The sequence below is a fragment of the Rousettus aegyptiacus genome, unplaced genomic scaffold (assembly GCF_014176215.1).
Source record: "Rousettus aegyptiacus isolate mRouAeg1 unplaced genomic scaffold, mRouAeg1.p scaffold_m13_p_9, whole genome shotgun sequence".
NCBI lineage: Eukaryota > Metazoa > Chordata > Mammalia > Chiroptera > Pteropodidae > Rousettus > Rousettus aegyptiacus.
Genome location: NW_023416312.1, coordinates 65,914,795 through 65,937,167, shown reverse-complemented (window position 1 = coordinate 65,937,167; position 22,373 = coordinate 65,914,795). Strand labels below are relative to the sequence as shown.

At 34.4% G+C, this 22,373-nt stretch overlaps 1 protein-coding gene across 1 annotated transcript in view; it reads left to right on the top strand.

Moving 5' to 3' along the window:
- The window catches only part of AMMECR1 (AMMECR nuclear protein 1), a 101,167-nt gene that overhangs the window by 41,699 nt on the left and 37,095 nt on the right, over positions 1-22,373 (top strand). The window contains exon 2 of the mRNA XM_036227319.1: positions 4,776-4,886. Within this exon, the coding sequence (XP_036083212.1) occupies positions 4,776-4,886 (111 nt within the window). The remainder of the gene's footprint in view (positions 1-4,775; positions 4,887-22,373) is intronic.

Below are 22,373 nucleotides of genomic sequence, written 5' to 3'. Positions count from 1 at the left end.
TAAAGCTTTTTTTTTCCCTCTGTACTGGAGAAAACAATTAAATCAGTAGTAAGAAAATCTGGAGAACCTAACAGATTCTAACACTAGCCAGTTGGTGACTCTGCACTTAGTCTACCTGGATTGCTTTTGTTTTTCACCTGTAAAATGAAGAGGAAGTAGGTAATCTCTTTAAAGTTCTTTCAACTAATAACAGATACATTATTAAACTGTGTGCTAACGTTTTTGTTAGTGATTTGCTATGGACTGAATTGTGACCCCACAAAATTCCTGTGTTGAAACAGTAACCCCCAATGTGACTGTATTTGAAGATAGGGCCCACAATGAGGTATTTAAGGTTAAATAAAGTCATAAGGGTGGGCCCTGATCTGATAGTGTCCTATAAGAAGAGACACTAGAGAGCTCATGGGCATGCTCACTTGCTCTCTTTCTGAATGCTCAGAGGAAAGGCCATGTGAGGACAAAGCAGCCATCTGCAAGCCAGGAAGACAGCTCTCACTAGAAACAAGCCTGCTGGAACCTTGATCTTGGACTTTGCAGCCTGAAAACTGTGAGAAAATAAATTTCTGTTGTTTAAGCCACATAGTCTGTAGTAATTTGTTACGGTTCCTCAAGAAGAATAATACAGAATTTAATGTACATATTGAGTACATTTTTATAAATTGAGTCTATATTTTATATGATTTGTAAATTAGATGTATAACTTCTTTGTGTTGGAATAGGAAGTGAAAGGTTTTTATTGATGGTGAAAAGAAGACCGCACAATTTCTGTTTTTCTCTGAGCTCCTAGATCCTGGGAAATTATGGTATTGAGTTGGATGTTATGAGTAATTTAGTTGGATTATTTTTGAGACAAGTAGCAGAAGAACCTGAGCATAGTTGAGAAGCAATTATTATTTGAAGGCAGAAGAAAAGAACCAAACTAGAGAGCTTCTCTCTTTATTGGTATCTACCTACAATATTAATAACCTTGTTGAATACCCCTGTTGTAGTAATTATATTGGTGGGGATTGATAGCATATAGTTAATGTTACCGTCTGCAAACCTCATTCTGAAGGATCTACTGAGCAAATTGCTGGAGTGGTGGCTTGCAAATGTCTAAGGCCATCTTTTGTTTTAACCTCTGTTTTTGCCTCGGTATGGCAGGGGAGATAGGGTTTATGTTAAATATCATTAAGTAAATACACCTGTTTCATAGTTGTACCCCTCTCCCACACACATATTTCTAACCTGTTCTGGTATGCATCAATGGGATATAGTCTGAAAGGGGAACAGAGGAAGTGGCATGCAACTTGGACTAGGGACTATCTTGCTCAGATTTACATTGCTTTTCTGTTCTGTTGCTGATTCCATGCAACTTTATTTCCCTGAGAACTACTACTATTGACCTGATATTACTGGCTGCAGGCTGGCAGGGAGGATTCACTTAGAATAGGTGGTTACGTCCTGTTCCTGTCTATAGACTTGGAAAAAATGGAGAGAGTTTACTTTTCTCCAAAGGTTTCTCAGAAAATAGTGGTACAAATGTTCTGAAGTAGGAAAATTACTTAAAAAGCTATGTCTGTTCACTCTCAGATAAACATTTCCATTAATATTTCATTTCATTTCGAGCTCCTTTCTAGTTTGTAATTTTTTCAATGTATGTAGGTGGCCTTAAACCATATGGTAAAAGTATTTTCCAAAAATATTCAATCTCAGTCTTACTATGAACTGTTTTTCTTATATCCTTGCCATTGAGCAACTCTTCCTCAACAGGCTCAAATCCTTTTCTACTTTGTTCTGCCTGTGGTTATGTTGATGTCTTAAGTCCTTTTGGGAACTCATACATGTTTAAATAATACATTTAAGAATGAAATTGCCTATTTCTTCCTTCTGTGTGTTAGGGAAAAAAAACCTTTGTTGCTATTTTTAGATAATATGTATTGAATGTCCCCATAGTCATTGACCCATACAAAGTAGTATCACACACGATACAATCTCTTGTGGTCAGTTATGTTATTCTGTTTCTGTATACTTTAAAATTCTTAACTTTACAAGTTCTTTTCCCCATTAAATGTTGCTTATAGGTATTTTTGGGTTTTTTTTTTAATTCCATGTATGCATTCTTTATAAAAGACTTTGGATGAGCATTTGCAAATGAGAAATTAGAGTCCCAGATTTTGAAGGAGTAGTTTTATTCTGTCTACTGAAAGTCTGATTTCTTCCATCGTTAGGCATCTATCCTAAAGACAGTAATTTCTTCCATCTTTGATACAGATACTTCCCCACAATAGCAACCCCCAAAGTGGATGTTGGTAGAGAACAAAGATAATGCAGAAAATTCTGTAACTGCCTTATCTTTTATGATGGCTCTTGAGAACACTTACTCATTCAACACTGCCTAAAATTCATAGACTGTTCAATCTAGAAGAGACCACAGTGCTGTGCACTTTTATATCTCCATGCTCTTACTTATTATGAAATGCCTTCACTCCCAGGCTGCCTGGCAAAATGCAGCTTATCCTCTAGCACCCGTCTCCATTAATATATTATCAGTGTTAGCATAGCGTTATAAGAAATTGTATATAATTTCCCCCACGATGTGTATGAATGTCCTCCAGTGTATTTCATAATATGGTGTTTGTGTTCTTTTTCATTTACCCTACAAATTTTGAATCTTTGCTTTAATAGAGAGGATTTTAGCAAGGGTGATGTATACACGCGTGTATATACATATAGAGAATTGAAGGTATTTTTAAATGACTTTAATTTCTTGTGTTTTTGATAGGAAATGAATATACCCACACTTTTAGATTTCTCATTCAAGTCACTGAGAAAGAGAATATACCACTTAGTTCTGTGTTCTCGAGAAGCCATCATGGTATTTTAAAGACATGTTATATATGTTACAGTGTGATTCACTTTGTTCTGAGTCTGCCAAAGGACATGTCTTAGAGATATTTTATATAGACGTTGTTATGGGAAAGGATTTATATCCTACTGTTCATATAATGGTTGCTTACATTGACTCCACAAAATTAGAAAATGAAAAATGAAGAGGTGAAATTCATCTTTACAGATGTGTGAATTTTAGGATATTAGTATTTGTATGGGTAATAGAAAAAGTGAGAACGTAATTCCATCTAATTCTTGTCTTTCTGATCTCCTATTAGCCCAGAACAGTTAGAGAAAATTTCCAACTGGAGCATTCGAATCTTGTTTCAAGTTCTAAGATATTTAGTACACATGATGTAGAAAACGGAAAACCTGGGATTTACATTTTGCTTTTTGCTTTCGTACCTTTCATGTAGATCATTCAGCACTGGAATACTAACATTGACAACAGGTTGGCCTTATACTTTAGTCATCTTTTTCAATGCTTTTGGGCATTTGGCTCCAGGAAGAAGGGAATTCTTAGTACTGCTCCCTGGTTTGTATAAGTTATTTATTTGGAAACCTGTCTGCCACTATGGCTACCTGTCAGAACTCAGCACAATTTAAATGTTTAAGGTGGGCGATTGAAGTGCTTGAACAGGATATCTTTTCACCCAACCCCTGATGACTAACTAGTGGGTATTTTAAAGAATGAATGTATTCTCCAACTCAATAGCATATTATAAGAAATATATGACATACAGTATGTCCCCCTAAGTTTTAAATTTTTAAAAGCTGAAATGTTTTATATTATACCAGTAATACTCTGAATGAATACTCATATTAACATGAGCCATCCCCAACTGTAGGGTGTTTATCTTTTGAAAAATGTCCTAAAATGTGTAAATTAATTTATTTCATAAAAACCGACATATAAAGTTGCTTCTAATGAAAATAATTGCTTTTAGTCATAGCTAATAATTGAGGCTGTTGGTGGTTTGCTTCAGAGTGCAAGCATCAACTGTATTAAACTTCATTTAAAACTACATTATTTTCTTGATGTCATTGTATTATAATTGATACTTTGATAGTTGATACTTGAGAGATTATATTTATTAGAAATAATTTTATCTAAAAGTTAAAATGAATTTTCTGGTTTCAGAGTATTACTTTGTTAATGTTTGATGTTGTCCTTCACCTTTCGGAATGGTAATCAGTTTTCTAGGCCAAGTTGAAGATGATCAAACTTGATAAAATTTTCTTCTATTCCAGTAGCTTAATTATGGAATTTTGGGAAAAGTTTATAGCACTTATTTCCTTTTTTCTTATTGTAGTTGGTTGCGAGCATGCCTGCCTTCTGTACCAGCTCCTAGAGAGCAACGCCTGTTTTTCAGGCAACTTTATATTTCCAGTAACACCTTTCATGGTACTGTGCACCAATATATTTAGTATTTATTGAAACTAGTGATTTTCCCCCTTGGTTTTCTGAATTAGACTTATGAATCAATTAGTAACTTGAGGTTTAAATGAGGAAGCAGGCAGTCAGCCATGATGCTTAAAGCTGTGTAGTCAAGGTTGCCCAGGTTTGAGTTCCTACTTCATTATGTATTAATTGTGGGACTGGCTCATCTATAAAAAATAGGAATGTTAGTAATAACGCCAGCCTCCTAGAATTTGTTGATAAGGATTAACATAGATAATTTGTTTAAAACATTTATTATGCTGCCTAACGTATAGGATATGCTCAATACAATGTAGCTATAATTATTGCTAACTGCAGTCCCTTTAGACCAGACCCAGCCCCTTGAAGGCCTGTCATTTGGTCTGTATATCTCAGGCACCAAACCTTGGATATAGTAAATTTTCAGTACATACTTGCTTGAGTTGAATTGATTGATTTATCCTGTTTTTATCTTTCATTGCAGCCCACTGTTTGTAACATGGAAGATTGGTCGAGACAAAAGACTGCGTGGATGCATAGGTACTTTTTCTGCCATGAATTTGCATTCAGGACTCAGGGAGTACACACTTACCAGGTGAAGACCAATTTTTGTTGCCTCTGCTTCTACATTAAAAAAAAACTTATGAAACTTGAACCTTATTATCTAACTCCTTTTCCGAATTATTAATATTCTTGATTCCTTTCATATCAGATTATTTGACTATTTGCCTTATCTCTGATAAAATGTTATTGATATATATATATATATAATCATAATATAAAATACTGTGATTATATGTATGTCTGCCACAGGTGTTTTAAAATGTTTTTCTTTTCTTTCAATGGCCAGCTTATTTTGTATAACTTGAAAATCAATGACCACATGTCCATGGGTTACCAAAATATATTATTTCCATAATAATATTGTGTCCTCTCTGTTAGGCTTTCTAAAAATTGTTGATGTCCATTTCATCTTACACATTTTGTTTCACTTTTATGTACTTTTGAAATCGAAGGGAGAACCTAGGAAGAAAGTGATGCCACAGCCTGGCAACATAATCATTCACATTTACACTTTACCCAGAGTTAGTTGTAGCTTACATATTTTTTTTTCAACTAACACAAGGACAAAATAATGAATGCCTCATTATAGTTTTTAGGACTTTGTTCTTAATTTCTGAACTCAAAAAGCTATCTAGCATGCCATCTGATTTTTTTTTTGGTTCAAATTTAGATTTCTAGTGAATTGTGTTTCAAAGTTATTTCAAAAGAAGAAAATTCCTTAAATAATAAGCTATTAGTAAAGGAATTTCCTGTTTTTGTTCATGTTTCAGGCTGATTATCTGATATAGTTTCTATAGTTGTACTGTGCACAGTGTCTGTCCAACAAATTGGTATCTGCTGACTCCTGGTACTTGGGGCAACTTGCTTAACCTCCAGTAGATAAAGTCGTAATTATAGTACATATTTTGTTCTGTATATTTAACAGGGATATTAGTGAAATGAAGTAATCACTGCTTTGCTTCAGGATTAATGTTAGTAGAATGTTCATTATTTTACTATAGAATTGCATCAGTGCAGTTCATAGCACCAGTTAATAAAATGCTGGTAACTGAGTTTAGTATTTTTTTATTTGAAGGTATAGCTCCACAGCTACCGGGTTTTCTTAGCTTATAATGAAGTCCAGAGAGAAAAGCAAAGGCTTGAAGAGCCACATTCATTCTTAGATTTTCACAGGAATTAGAAACTCGTTGTTTGGACTTGATTAAATAACAAACAGATAGTAAAGGAATTGAAACACACATTCTGGGAATAACTACAACTTGCTAAAGATAGTGTAAATGCTAGTCCAGGCATGTTAGTTTTGTTTTGTTTTGTTTGTCCTGACATGAAATACCATGGACACATTTTGGGACTTTAGCAAATTCTTCTAGTGACTACCTCTTTGGGACAGGTACATATGAAATTATACTTTTAATAGCTAATCAAGGCAATTTATTACACATTCGCTAATATAAATTGTTATGAGGAACACTGGTTTCTTGGTATTGCCTGAAAAAAAAGGTTCTATGGCCAAATAAATTTTGGAAGCACTGACTAAACAAATTTAAACAGCTCTGCACACTGCAGGACTTCTCAGAACCTTTTATGTTAACAGTGTTGTATACCTCTAAGAGAGAGAGAGAGAGAGTGCAGCATTTCCCAGACTTCAAATTCTTTGAGTACAGAACCCTTTTGTCCTACCCCAGTGTCTTATGCCTTTAGTGTTCCAAAGAATATATTTTCAGAAACATAAATCTGATATAAAATTTCCATTTTTCTTTATAGTTGGGAAGTCTGAGTTGATAGTATAGAAACCCTTTGTATTTTCTAATGAAATTGTGGCAGGAATGCCAGTATCAAATATTATATACTTTAGAGCTTTAGTAGTAGTAACTGTCGTAGCAATTTGGTTAAGTTTAAAGAAAATATGAGTGTTTTGCCTACATTGATAAGAAGGGATGAAAATATCCAACTTTTTTGGACTTGTGGATCTGTCTCCTAAGGTAATTACCAGAAGGATTACAGTATATACTTCTGACATGAGTTATTCAAATAGTCGAGCTTGAAAATTTACCTACATTTGTATACATGGTTACTCTCATTATAGTCTATGGCTCTTCCTGTTTACTTCTCAACTTTTTTCTCATGTTTTTTATACAGCTTTCTGAAATCGTATATGTCACTGTAGAGTGATACACATACACACACTTATATGTACTGAGTCTTCTCATTTTTGTTTTGTTTAATTTCTTTTGCTTAACATGATAACCTGGATGAAGTTACTTAGAAGAGATGAACAAAAAATCCAAGTCTTAACAATATACAGTTGCTCTTTTTTCTGGATTCATTTTAGAATCAAAATCGTGGAGTTATTTTTTAAAGTTGCAATATAATGTCTTTCAGTCCAGCAGGGCACTTATCACTTCTACATGTTGCTACTGCTCTTTTTGTTACTACTACTACTTACTGTTTACCATTTATTAAGAACCTTACTACATGTCAGACACTGCAGAGAAGCTTTATATGCATGGTCCTCACAACAGATCTTACGTATTAATATCCACATTTTTAAAATGAAGAAGCAGATTTACAGAATTTAAGTAATTTACCCGCTCACACATATAGTAAGTATTAGAACCAGGATTCAAACCAGGCTTCTGACTGCTAAGTCCAGGCCCTTAACTGCTACTTTTAAGATAAAACAAAATAACAATTTCTGAAAGTTTATCTTTTGTGGTTTCATCATGAAAATAATGAACTTGAAAGCAGATTAATATAACTTATATAAATCATGGATCAATAATTCTTTACAGATTTGACTGTGGGTGGTGAACACACTATGCAATATACAGATGGTGTATTATAGAATTTTACTCTTGAAAGCTACATAATTTTTATTAACCAGTGTCACCCCAATGAATTTAATTTTGTAAAAAGAAATCACATGAAAATGAATGACTGAATAAAACATTCGCCTCAGGCTTTACATTTGGTAAAAAAACAATTCTAGTTAGGAGTTAAGACTGAAATTCTGGAATTTTATTTTAAGTTCCAGAAAATCCGTGGATGGGGTCATAAAAAGTATATATCTCAGGGTTGCATAGACTAGTCAGAAGAAAATTGACTTGGATTAATATTGTAGAAAAGAATAATGCTTATTACAGAAATATACTATTGTATGATATGAAATTGTATTCTTTGGCCATACGTAAATAATGGACTAGACTTCAAGAAGAGGACAGTTTTTCTTGACATAACTGGTCATTCTTGGAATTTGGTCTTCCATTCTTAAAAATTCATAAATCACAAAATTTATAAATGGAATTAAATGAACTTAGGAGATTGAGGATAAAAAGGAAGAAGAATGCAAAACAAAAAATAAACAATGAAATTAAAGACTCATCAGGTATAGGTGTCTTTAAAAAAGAGGAATATCTGTTTTTCACATTTGATGTGCAATCATCACCACCATTCATCTGTAGAACTTCTTCATCTTTCCAAACTGAAACTGTGCACTAAACACTAACTCCTCATTTCCTTCTCCCCCCGTCATGGCAACCATCATTCTACTTTCTGTCTCTATGAATATGACTCTTCTAGGTGCCTCATATAAGTAGAAATATACAGTATTTGTCTTTTTAGGACTAGCTTATTTCATTTAGTATAATATCTTCAAAGTTCATCCATGTAGCATGTGTCAGAATTTCCTTCCCTTTTAAAGCTGAATAATATGTATCTACTGCAGTTTGTTCATCCATTCATCCATTTGTCGACACCTGAGTGGCTTCTACCTTTTGACTATTGCAAATAATGCTTCTACGAGCATAGGTATACATATATCTGTTTGAGTACCTTTTTCTTCTGAATGCTAATCATTTCATAGAAGACAATGATCTAGTTTGTTTGTGGTCTCTTAATGTCTAAGACCTAAATCTAAAAAAAAAAAATGACCAGGTACTTTTTAAATGAAATGCCTATCCTGGATTAAGTTTTTATTTATAAACATATTGTTTAAAAATTCAAATACCTGTCATAATCAATTTGTATGTTCTACTAGTTGAAATTTTGATTTTAGAATGAAATAAAACATTATAAATAGACTGAGGATTTCCTCCCAAATGTGAAAATGCATAATTTCTATGTAGGTAGCAGGAAAACTTTGTGAGAATTATAAGATGAAATTATTGAATGGACTTTGCTGTTTCCTTGTCTCAGAGACTCTGGGTAAAAGCAGGAAAGATTATAGCAAATAAGAAGCAGGATGCAGAGCTCAGAATTATTGATAGAAATTTATCCATGGCAACAAATTAGAGGCCACTAATAACTGTATTTATTAGTGGTCAGATCTTCAAAGTAGAAATATTCTTTGTCCCATTTGAAAAGTAATAATTTATAATACTTATCAAACTGTTGCACTTATGGCTTTTACATGCCAGAAAGCAGAGATAAATTTATTTCTTCCCTTTTAGTACTTAGCTTATATACTTTTATAGATAAGATAATTACAACTAATATAGATGAACACAAACATCTCAAAGAAGATTCCTTAAAAGTTTTGGCTAATTTCTAGCAAACCATAGGTCTATTTCTTTATGAAAATTCAAGTTGGTAGTATTTTTTTTTCTGGAAAATATAAGTGATTAATGTATTCTTATTTCATAAGAGGAATGTTTGTCATCACGCTTTAAAAACTGTCGTTTCTTCTATTTATTTTGTTATACTTAGACCTCTTTCCAACCAAATAATTATGCAGGTATGGGCAGTATCTGGAGCTTGATTTTGAACTGTGCTACTTTGTTGCACTGCTTAATTCTGAGAAATTAGTGATGGAAGTTTATTCCTTTCTAGAGAACAGGGCGACCACATAAAAGGTGAAATGTTTTATTTTGCAGTTTTGTGTGAGGGAGGAGCTGTGCGTGTGTGTGGTGGAGCAGGAGGGTTATTAGGGAGGAAGAAGGGAAGGAGGGAAAAATCAATTGTTTACATGTCACAAGTGTGAACTTACTATTAGGCTTTTTGATATATTAGAAATAGCTAACAGATCTACTTTATTACTTTCAAAGGTCTTGGCTAGATTGGGTACTTCTGGATGACTATGGATTTGTTGTAAACTAGGTTTGCTTTTATATTTCAGTGTTGTAATATGTCATTTTTACAGAGCAGTATGAGTTTAAAATCATTTTTAAGCAGCATAATTTATGTCCCCCCCCCATGGTGGACTATTTTGTGATCATTCTTACTCTTGATCATTTTATGTAAACTTGACTCATTGTGAAACCCTCTTCCCCCATTTAATATTAGTTCTAACAGCACCACCCAGATTGATTTTTCTTATGAAAAGAAAAGCTGCACATGAGTCACTTGTGAGTGTACACTATTGTCATGGAAGTTCATTCTGGAGATGTTAAGGCCAGACTATTTTTGGCAACTGTCTGTGGCTTTTTGGGGAAATAAATTAGATGTATGAAAAGTGCTATGCAAAATTAATTAGTTTAATTTACAGTCTATATTTTGTTACATTTTTACAAAAGGAAGGATGGCCTGAGTCCTACAGTTTACACCTAATTTGGTAGTTTCAGTGTGTAAACTGTCAGATTTTATAGGCCTTTAATTTAAGATATAGCATGGAACATAGATTGTTACATACCCTTTACTCAAAATTATCCATAGGGTAGGAAAGTTCAGTATAATTTGTGGAAATCTGGACTCTTCATTTTAGCTACTAGTTTAATACACCCTTCATGATCCTGTGGTTGTACTAATGTGCAGAGACATGACCAAAAAATGTCCAGCAGAACGTGGAAGGAGAAACTAAAGAGCAAGAACCATTGCCAGTACAGGTAATAGCTCCTGGGTTATAGATAATTCACTGAATTTATATAGCACCTACTGCCACAGGAATTAAGTGTAGCAAGTATATCAGATTCTATCCAATTCCTTGTCACATCTTTCATATCTTCAGAGTCTCCAATCGGAATCCCCGTCCTGCTTTGATTAAAGCCACAGGCACAATGCCTTCTGGTAGAAAAGCAGAAAAAAAAATATCTGTAAAAAGGTGAAGGTGTGAGAGAAGCTGAAAATGAGCTTTTGCAGTGTCAGAGTTCTTGGTTCTTGATTCATGAGGAGAGGGTAAACTACAAGAAATTGACTCTATTCTTACATCTGTCTAAACTTTACCCCTTTGCTCCTAGGAGGTTGTAATTCCCCCCTTTAATCATGTTTAAACAGTTCATACTGCAAATCTCATCTAAATTTTGTCTTAGGAATTTAGAATATAGTAAAGGCAATAAGAAATTATAAGTAATAATAGTAAATAAATAAATAAAATAGATAAACAATTATGGTCCTCGATAGAAAGTGGTTTTTGCCAAAGAAGTGGAGGAGGTGATGATACTGGATGAACAAAATACTCTACACCTGTAACAAAAACAGAACTGTATTTAAAGCAGTTTATGAAATTATTCCATTTGGTTCATCCCTAGTTTACTTGAGTAAAAATAAAACACTTAATACCACTTTTTTAGTTTGTTTTTATCCTACATGGACAAAAAAAAATGTCAGTTACAGGAATGTGTATAATTGTTATCATCGAAGTGACCACATCCGAGATATTGAGTATTTGGAGAGATTGCTAACACATATTTTGAAGGGGAAAATGAACTTGCTATGGAAAAAATGAAAACCTCAGAAATAGAGTACACTTTAAAAGATTATGTATACACACACACACACACACACACACACACACACACTTCACCAAAGAGTAGCTAGAACTAGTTGGATTATAGCCCTGATGCTTGACAAATGCTGAAAATTAAAAGTTAATAGTTTAGATTTTGCTTTTCCTCTTGTCCTATTAAAATGAATTCATATTTTGTTTCAGTGCAGTAAATTGATATCTACATCCTTCCCTGTGAATTGCTCGAGATAGTCTTCATTTTTTTCAGATGAAAGACTGCGGTAGTAAAGATAAATTAAAATACAAATATTGTGTAAAATCATTATTATATGTGGTCTAAAATCATATTGTAGCTATGTAACAATATATTTACTTTTGTCTGAGCTTTTACAAAATTAACAAAAAAAGTATGTCTAAATGTCTAAAGTATTTGAGTCATTAGAACCTGAGTGAGTAGAACAGATTTGTGTTTTAGTGTTCTGGAAGAATAAGATGCTTACATCAATATATACTCAAAGTGGTTATTCCTGTCTAGAATACCATACAAATAATATGCTATTACCACTTCCAGGGAACAGTGTTGCTACTAATTTGAGTAATTTAATGTTGAGATTTTCATGTATCAATTTAATATTACATTTTTAGTTATTAGTCTGTGAGCCTGAGAAAATACTTTTTAAAAGATTTCTTTAAGAAGCAAATGAATGGTCACCCTTCTAGGTGATCTTTGCCCTTCTCTCAAACTTTAAACTACATCAAATTTGAATATTCAAAATAGTAGTCCTTGGAAAAATTTCCTTTTCATTGTTTATAACAATTCAGTGTTCTTTAAAGGTTAAACACTTGGTAGCCCTTTATCTTCCATTATAAATATATTTACCTTACAAACCTATAGATTTTTAAAAATTCTCTCTCTTTTTAAATAAAGAGCAAACATTTAATATAAAAGCCTTATCCTAAAGAGCTACATTATCTGAGCTGTTTCTTAACAAAAGAAATTAAAAGACTCATACAATATAACAATTAAAATAGACATGGACATTATTATCTGCAGAGAACGAGCAAAGGCTCTGTCATCCGGAGACTTAATGTGGGCCTTGAATGTTGTGATATCCCTGATGCACTAAAAATAGGCTCACAATAAAATTTATTGATAAAAATTAAAACAAAAAAAGACATAGACAATGGTAACTTTTTAAAAATTTTATATAGTGCCTAAGGATTTTTTAAAGATGAAAACGGTACCTAATACATTCTATTGAGAATAAAGCTGTAATTATTGTTAATATCAATTGTGCATTTTCAATAGTTTAAAACTTAAAAGTGATGGAAATACATTAGATTCATAGAATATAGATTTGCAGTTAGTCTCATATTCAGAAAATTTTTACAATTTTACTTCAGCTCACAAAATTATCCTGTGAATAAACATGTCAAAACTTGGCTTCATCATTCCAATTAAATTATCATGTTACTGTCTAATAACATTTTTAACCCTAATTTTTAAAATTTATACATTGAAATGCCAACCTTTGTGTACTTTTTAGTGGTGAAAGAAGAGATTAGAAAAAGCCATAAAGTAAATTCTTCAGAAGCATTAATTAAAGGGGTTGCCCAGAACCCAACTTCCGGCTACTTTGAGGATTGCTTTATGTGTTTCACAAAGTTGATTCAAAAGGTTCCAACTGTTGTTACTTCACTGAGGATGGGAGGATGGTGAATCTATTTTACATTCTTCTGGCTGCTTTAAACCTAAGCCATTCTTCTTAAATGACCTTCTGTTGCTCCTTTGCTAAAGGGGATTGATTTGCTTGCCTAGAAATGCATGGAACTGTGCTGTATATGAAGAGTAGTAAATAATCATACGCTGCTAGTTAGACTTATGCTGCTAATGAGGTCATAGGTTCAATCCCCATTTGGGCTAGTTTGGTTTGTTTTGCTCCATATCACAAGACTGTATCCTAGACCCTAAGCAGTTGGTTATAAGGGGGCTCAGACAAGAGCGTGTGGATGATTCAGTACTATACCCAAAGCTTCAGCATCGATTCAGCATATGAAACATTCTACATTTGGAGTACCCAAAACTTAGCTATTACATGAATAGTTAATAATTCTAATAATAATTGCTTTGAATCCAAAAGAAAAATGAGAATATTTTAAAATGTTAATTTCTTTTCAAAAGCCCTCTGAAAAGAGCCACTGTGGGGGGAAGGAAGCTCTTTGGCGTGGCAGTAGAACTGAGAACACAGGTTGCATTTCAACAGGCCTGAAGATGCTATGAACAAAAGGGAGATGTCTAGTAGATCCCTTGCCTCAGAGGAGAAAGTGTTTATTCCCTTTTCCTGAGTTTCTACCTCTAATAAAGAGTAATGGCTAAGAATGGGAGTCATCTCAGGTAATAGTGGAGTTCAACTGAAGCAACTCTTAAGTATTTCAGTGGTGAAAAGATGACTGTTAAGTTCATAAGTTTCTAAATATGTGCTATAAAATGTCATTGCTCTTTTTCAAAGTACACTTTTTTGAAGTCGTCATCAATGGTGTATTGAGATGCACCTGTGCCGCATGTATCAGCTCACTAAGGTGTGTGTCTACTGTCTAAGCATATGTGCCCCCCATGCTGTTGTACCTTCCTCTTTGTAGCTTTTATTATTGCTCAGAGCATACTTAACCCCATTATCCAGGATGGGCATTCCCATTGGCATAAGCTCCCCTCATTTATTGTTAATCCTCATACCTGAGACAAGCCCCGTTCATGTCTACGCATCTTGCCTAAAGTCAAAAGCAAAGTCATTCCAAAACCTCTATTTCACCCAGAGTAAAGTTAATATCCTACAATGCCATCATGCTCTGTTTGCCCCTGCCTCTCTGCCCCTACCCCAACTCCTGCTTCCATCCTTCTTAAGAAGCACAGAATGTGAGGCCCTACCCTCACACTCCAGCCACACACAGTTATTTGCTACTTCCCAAATATAGTTTTTCATGTCTCTCTGGCTTTGAACATTTTTTTTTCCCTGCCAACAATGCCTCTCTCTATTTCCACCCAGTCAACTCCTACTCGTCCTTCAAGACTCAGCTTGCTCATTACTTCCTCTATGACATTTCCTTGACGTTCCCCAACAAAATTGGTCAGTCTCTGTGTTCTCAGAGCACTTCGTTTAGGCCTCTATTATAACACCTAACACAATGGATTGTAGTGATTCACTGTACATGTTTGTCTCTCCCTTTTGAAATTGCCCTCAGTGGTAGTTTACCAAGCCACATCAAAGGCAATAAACAGAAAGCAGTCTTACCACTTTGTGGCAACTTTACTTGATCCTGACAATCATTTCTCCTCTCTTCTCTTTCTGTCTGCTTCTGTTAGCGTAGGTTTGTCACCTTTTCTTGCTGCTCATGTACTTGAGCCTTGTAGAAGTTGCCAATGCCGATTGGTTGTGAGAGAGATAGTTTAAAGCCAGTTGGAGTTAGACTGAGCCAGTGGACAGAAATCCTTACCCAGAACACTTTATAAAGCAAATTAACATGACGTTGATCTCTTGTTATCAAGGCTATATGTGATTAAAGAAGCACAATGTGAAATGATGTCTGCCATGGAACCTTAGAGCTGGAAGAGATCCTTAGAAATCCATCCAATATCTATCAGATACTTTAATTTCTTTTAAAATTTCCCAAGAAAGTCATTTAACGTCTATCTGAACATCTCCGCTGACTACCAGTTAAGTAGCCATTTCATTTTCAAACACTTTGAAACCCACTACCACAACTCCAGTTACCACATAGCTTTACTTAAAGTGCCAGAAGTAAAAGATTGCTAACATTTAGCACTTTATTCTTTATAGAAAGCCCTGGTAGCCAGCAGTGGTTTTACTTACACTCTGAGTAATTTCTGAGTCTTTAGAAGTTTAGCATTCATAAGATACACAGCTTTACAACCTACTCCCATCCACCCCTCCATAACAATTTTAACTGGCCCCTTGTGGAAACCTTTGAAGCTGCTGTCACGTCTCTCACTGCCTACATTATTATTCTGGAATTGGCTGGGCCAGAGAATCCATAGATTGATTCTGAGCTATAATCAGTACTAGATCTTTCAGTGCCCCTCAAAAATTTATTATACAGAGTTAGAATTGGAATTAGAACACAGGTCTTCTGCCATTGCCTAAGAATGTCACTACAATGTCCGCAATAGAAGGGATCCATGAAGGCATGTAAATTTATTATGTTAAGAAGCACACAGTTTCAAGTCACCCTGTAATAATTTTTCAATATAAAGTCTCTCAAATTATTTGTGTCATGTCAAGTTTTGGGCATATTTGTATAAAATAAAGAATACCAAACTACAAGAATAACAGAATATCGGTACTAGAAAAATCCCAAAGCAAAATTCAAACCATATATAGTTTATTCTTATCTTAGATTGCCCTCTTCCTCAAACATATCTCCAACAAACTACTAGTTATATTTCCTAATCACAATAATAACTTCTCTTTTTTGTGTGCGTGTGCTGGACCTGTCCAAGTATTTTATGTTACCTCATTTAATCTTTTCAACAACTATGTGAAGTTGAAGGTATTTCACTTATGTTACAATTAGAGAAACCCAGAGCTTAGAGAAGTTAAGTACCTTGCTGAATAACAACTAATGCGTGACAGCAACTGAATTTGAACCTGATTCTGTCTGATGGCAAAGTCTGTGTTCCCGACCATTGTACTGCTCTCCTCCAGTAGCATCATTCCCTCTTCTCCCTTGAAAGCTTCTTATAGCTAAATATCTTGCTGACTGAATTGGTATACTCTAGTTGTAGTTCACAGGAAAACAACCAGCTAGCCATTGAATAACTTTTCATTTGGGTACTCAGTATTCCAAAATCTCCCTCACCTCCCCCACCCCATTAAGTTCAGTCTTACTCAACTTCTCCTGGATTCTCTTTGCTTTTAGAATCCTGTAACACACTGTCTCCCTCATGCACCCTTTTTCTTCACAACTATTTTCTCAGTCTAGTTTGATGTTCTGAACTGCTATGGTCCCATTAGAATCAATCATTTTCTCAGGGACACTCACTCTCCAAACTTTGATTTTTTCTGTTTGTTTGTTTCAGTTCAACATTTGCATTTAATACCAGCAAGTTTATATGAAATGCTAGTTCAGCCTTCAGGTTTCTAGCTAGGCATAACCTTCTGAAATGTACTGTAGTGGCCTCCAACCTGCTCCCCCTCAACTGTGCTTTCGCTTTCTGTGGTTTTCTTCTACTTGAGGTCAACCACAGCCTGAAAATATTAAATGGAAAATTCCAGAAATAAACAATTCATGAGTTTTAAATTGTGTGTTGTTCTGAGTAGCGTGATGAAATCTTGTGTAGTCCCACTATGTCCTGCCTGGGATGTGAATCATGCCTTGTCCAGTATACTCACACTGTACATGCTCCCTACCCATTACTCCATTTAGTAGACATCAAGATAATTAGATTGACTGTTGCAGTATGGCAGTGCTTGTGTTCAGGTAACCCTTATTTTACTTAATAATGGCTCCAAAGCACAAGAATAGTGATGCTGGAAGTTCAAATATGCCAAAGAGGTGCTGTAAAGAGCTTCCTTTAAGTGAAAAGCTACATACGGGGAAAAAAAAAACATAGTATATATAAGATTTGGTACTATTCGTGGTTTCAGGTATCAGCTAGGCACCTTGGAACATATCCCCCACAGATAAGGGGGACTATTGTAGGACTTTTGGGTGACTTTGGGAAGACTTCACCATAATGGGACTGTAAATAAAAGCTCTGTTCTTTTTTACAACTGGTCAAAAGGAAGATATCACTTCGGGAGTAAAAAGTTAGTCCGATCCTTAGAAATTATAATTAAAGAAACAAATTCTGAATTTCTAGGTAATTTAGGCCAAACTTATTGCCTTAGTTTACATTTTTATGATTTGAAGTTCCTTGGGGCAACTTATAAAACAAGAAATATCGGTTTAAATAGAAGACAAATATATCAATGACTGACATTTTACTAACTGAAATTTTAAAAAGGAATTTCAGGAAGAAATTCTATGTATTTGAACATGGACAACGCCCATTTTATCATACTTAGTTTTCTTACAAACAAGGGGTTTAAAAAATAATAATAATAATAATAATAAAATTGTCCAGATTGTTTCTCTCACTGCATCTGGGATTTGAGGATCTAAGTATTTGAAAAACAAGGGGGATTTTTAAAATATAAAGAGTAAGGAAAACTTTAGAACCAAGGGCATTGTGAATATTCTGTTTTTGCTATTGATTCATTTTATAATGTTTCCTTGTCAGAAACAAAGAATACATCATTGGAAGTCTGTTTCCAAGATAGCATTTAAAATTTGATAGGAAAGTACCTTTCAAATATTTTATTCATATGCTGCCTGTGAATTATTATAAAATTAATAGCAGTGTTGGTTGGTTGGTACATTGTCCATGTCACATGTTTCTTAAAATGATTTCAAAACCGGCACAAGAAGTTCTCATTTCACATATTCAAGTCCAACATACCAAATTCATCATGGCAACATGGCCTATTAATGATGCAGTGGAAGAGAAACCAGCACATGGCTGGATGGATGCTAGACCAGAAATTAGTAACATTTTTAGTCTTTGAGATGTTAGTGAGGCTAAACAGTGTGCTTAATGTCATTTGTAAGCTTATGTCATAGGCCAGAGAAGTAGGAAGAGAATTTCTGGTAAAGCAGAAATTCTGCTAAATAGTAGAATGTCGGAGTTGATTGTTGTTATTTTGTCTCTTGCCTGAGGTATATCCCATTTTAAGTTCAAGACTATGGAAACCTTCCAGAAAGAAAAGTTTCAAAGCAAATCAGTAAATACCAGTGGTTCTATAGTTTCACATTACAGATTTTTTCTTGTTTCCCAAACGATTCACTCAGGAATTTCCCCATTCCCCCGGAATTACTACTGCTGCTTTTTTGTGTTCATTACACACTGTTTGTACCTTTGACAGCACTTGCTTTATCTTGCCTTGCAGTGTACTCCATTTCTTACAAGGCTGTCTTTTCTACTTAGATTGGTAGTCCCTTGAGGGCCTGGGCTAAATTTTTCTCATCTTTGCATCCCTTAAGTAGCTGTGGTGGATTAGGCATAGATCAAAACAAATGTATGAATTAGCAAATTCCCTTAATATGTTGAAGTATTTGTTTACTAGGTAGATAAGGCAATTAAAGAATTTATTAGAAGCCACAGCCTGTGCAAGGGAAGTGAGCAATGAAGATTAAAGCATCTCTGAAAGTGTAAATCATAGGAAAATAAAAAATCATTTTCAAAAGCAATCTACATTCATTTTTAGGAACCTAGACATAATCTAAAGTAAGATATATCTGTATTTTGTTTCCTATTTATAATTTTAGATTGAGGAACTTTTTACTCATTATTTGCTTCATAACTGCATCAGTTGTCATTTAATAAAGGATGGGAACACTTAATTCTTATGGGAGGTTTAGGTAGGCAAAATATTTAGATATTCTAGTTACAGCTGTTAAGTTTTATTCTTGTGAAAATGAAACAATTAAAAGTTTAAAATATGCACCCATGGAAAAACCAATATTTATTAATTCCAAGTGAAATGAATGAGAAACAGAATAGCCTACAGAAAAGAAATGAGGAAGATATTATGTCCTATATATTGCCTGTAGCACAGTTATGGCTTACAGGCATTTTGTGCCACAAGGCTGCTTATTAGAATTGTTTCATGAAAGACATCTTATTCACAGTGGCACTAGTATCCATGTATTTTTTTTTTAATTCTTATAAGAGAGAGATGGCCATTTCTCGGAAGTTTTGTGGTTCCTAGTCTTAAAAACGGTGAGTGGGTGATGGTTTGATCACAGAAATGATCTTTCTGTGATGGCCAAACACCTTGGGTGGGGGTCAGAGTTTCAGGTTAGCAATCCCAGGTCATGTCTTCATATTATACCATTTATTAATGTCTAGTTAATTATACGTGATTCTGTTAATAGATGAAACCATGTAGAGAGGCCGTGTTGACATAGAAATAAAACTTGAACACACAAAAGAATACCCCCCTTTCCCAAGGAAGATTTGGGCTAGGGATTGTGAAAACATGTTGATCATTATATTTGACAGGTTCAAAAAAGGCCTTTTGAGAGATGTGGCCTCTAAGGGTTCCTGTCTGTGATTATCAATGGTAGGAATGTTCGCTCCAGAATGGATCCCACTCTGTTCTGAGCCTGATTTTCCTCGTCATTCCCTCTGCAAGAATTACTATGCAATAATTGTCTGCATACTGAAAAACTGGGTGGGGATTAAGTAGAATGCTCAATATAATAACGTTCAGTTGCAGTGGAAAGAAAAGAAGTCCCTTTGACATGCATTTGATAGGAATTTGTTAATTTCGACAAAACATGTGGTGTAAAAAAGTTGTAAATGCAGTACATTCGAGGGGGTTACAGGAGAAGGGATTTACTGTGCTTAACAATTGCCAGTAGTCAGATCACTTCCAAGTTGTGATTTTGTCAGACTTGGAAATTAAGTGGGCTCAAATCTACTCAGCCCTTTTGTGGGAGAAGATCCAAATCCAGCTGCAGCATGGAGCAATTACTCATTGAGAAACATGGTTCTACTCAGTATCTCCTAGCTAGTTTTTGCTAATATGCTTAATATTGCCCTTTTTATATTCTGAGTAAAAAAAAAAAAAGACTACCTTTGTGATTTATTGGTTGAACTTGTACAGCTGAATCTACTATAAACGGTCTGTCTTTATTGGCATTATTTTACTACAGATTTCAAAGTTCTTGCTCTTTTATTATTAATTTTCTTAATAAGGTAATTCAAACTTACAATAATCACTATAGTTTCAAAGCTTGATTGAAAGGTGCATTCAGTATTTTCTTTAAATAAGCAGCAATTATAAACACACAGCTATCGTTAAAGATAGAATTTATTATAAACCCTGACAGTCTTGCTTCTTAATTATAACAGGCTGAAAGGTTTATTCAGTTAAGTTCCACATTTATTGAACCCTTAACTCTGAGAAAGGTATTGTTCTAGGTACTATGGAACTACAAAGATGGACAATATATGATATCTACCTTCACCAAGCTTGTAGCCTTGTAAAAGAGATCAACATGTACACAAAAGAAGTATGAGGAAGAATGTAATAAGTTCTATATTAGATGTGTAAATACTACTGGAAGTAAGATAAATTAGCTGTGGTTGGATAGACTGGGAAAGATTTTACAGAAGAACTGACGTTTCAGCTGAATCTCTGTGGACATTTAAAACTTGGTTTCAACATTCAAGAGCGAGGATGTGGGGAAGGTATGCATTATGTGTCCAAAAAACTTCCTGAGCCAAATGCAAGGAAACCAAATAGTGTCTGTTGTTTAGGAGAGAGCTGTAAGTAACCCTGTGTGTGACTTGAGCTCTAGTGAGGACAGATAGACTGGGTGGGAATTTTTTAAGGCATCGAATTGCTATTGAAAGATTTTAAGCAAAATAAAAAGGTCATCAGGGATTACTCTGGCTGCTTGTATATAGGATGGAATAGAAAGGATAGAGATGAGAGACAGACCACTTAGGCTAATTTTAAATATTCTAAATTAGAGATGCTACAGGCCTGGATTAGATTAGTAGCAAGAAGAGTAAAGAGATATATAACAGAGACGTGATAGTAATAGAGCAAGATGAGACTCTGTGGGGAGTAAGGAAAAGGGAAGAGTTGAAGATGGCTCCAAAGGTTCCTTCTTACATGATGGGGAGATGACACAATTAAAAGTGATAAGCAACACAGGAAGAGGTATACTTTTGACACACTGCTTGTAAGAGTCATTTTTTAATATCAAAGTATAAGGGTATCTTTTAATATGAGGGTATCTTTTTTTCTGAATTTGAATTTTGGAGATCTTTTTAAATTAAGAATTGTTTGAGGACATCATAGTGAGTGGAGTATACTATCTAATATATCGTTATATTAGTATGATTTAATATGTTATATAAAAAGAAAATCAAGGAACAAGACCTTTGATATCATTATTTTCTTTTAGCCCATGCCACAAAGCAAAGCTTAGAAAATAAAAGATAATTTTTATAGGCTGCCACTTACTTGAAGAAACACTGATGTTGTAACATTTGTTAAAGTGCAGCCGAACCCTCAAAATTCCTCTTTCTAACCAAATATACATTTTGTGGATGAGACGTCTATAAAGAAATAAATGTTTATAAACACTGGGCAGTTGTTATGGAATTTAAATATCTGTACTTATTACCTAAGAATGTCTGGGTTTTGAGACTGAATTAAGATAGATTCCAGGCTTCTTTAAAGGTAAACAGCATATTCGTTGATTTATCTAGGACAATGGAAAATGACTGAATTTTGTATTATGATAAAAGTCAACATCTTCTCTTCCATCTATTTAGCAATACTTTTGGGTAATTTTTTCTCCTTTGGGGAACTTCCCAGATGTTTTGTGAATATGATTCCAATTTACAAGAGTTGTTTTTATATTGTAGCTGAGTAATATCCTAACTCTGAAACCCTTAGACGGGTGTAATTCTAGCCAAAGGGTCCTCTGAAATGTGTGTAGGAGTGCCCCATGACACTGGCTTCCTTGACTAGCTTAGACTCTCAAAGCTGCCTGTGAGGTCACTTTTCTGGGGTGAGAGAATCCAGGCCTTAATGCAGTAATTTCCATTAACAAAGAAAAAATCATTTCCAGGTATCAGCTGGGGTCATTACATTTTGAGCAGTGTTCATATAGTGCAGTGAAAATGAACAGTTTAGTACAACAAGAAGATTTAAGTGGTTCTGTAGGTACAGATGTCATATTTTCTGAAAGGAAGAAAAGCCCTGAAATTTAGTGAAAACA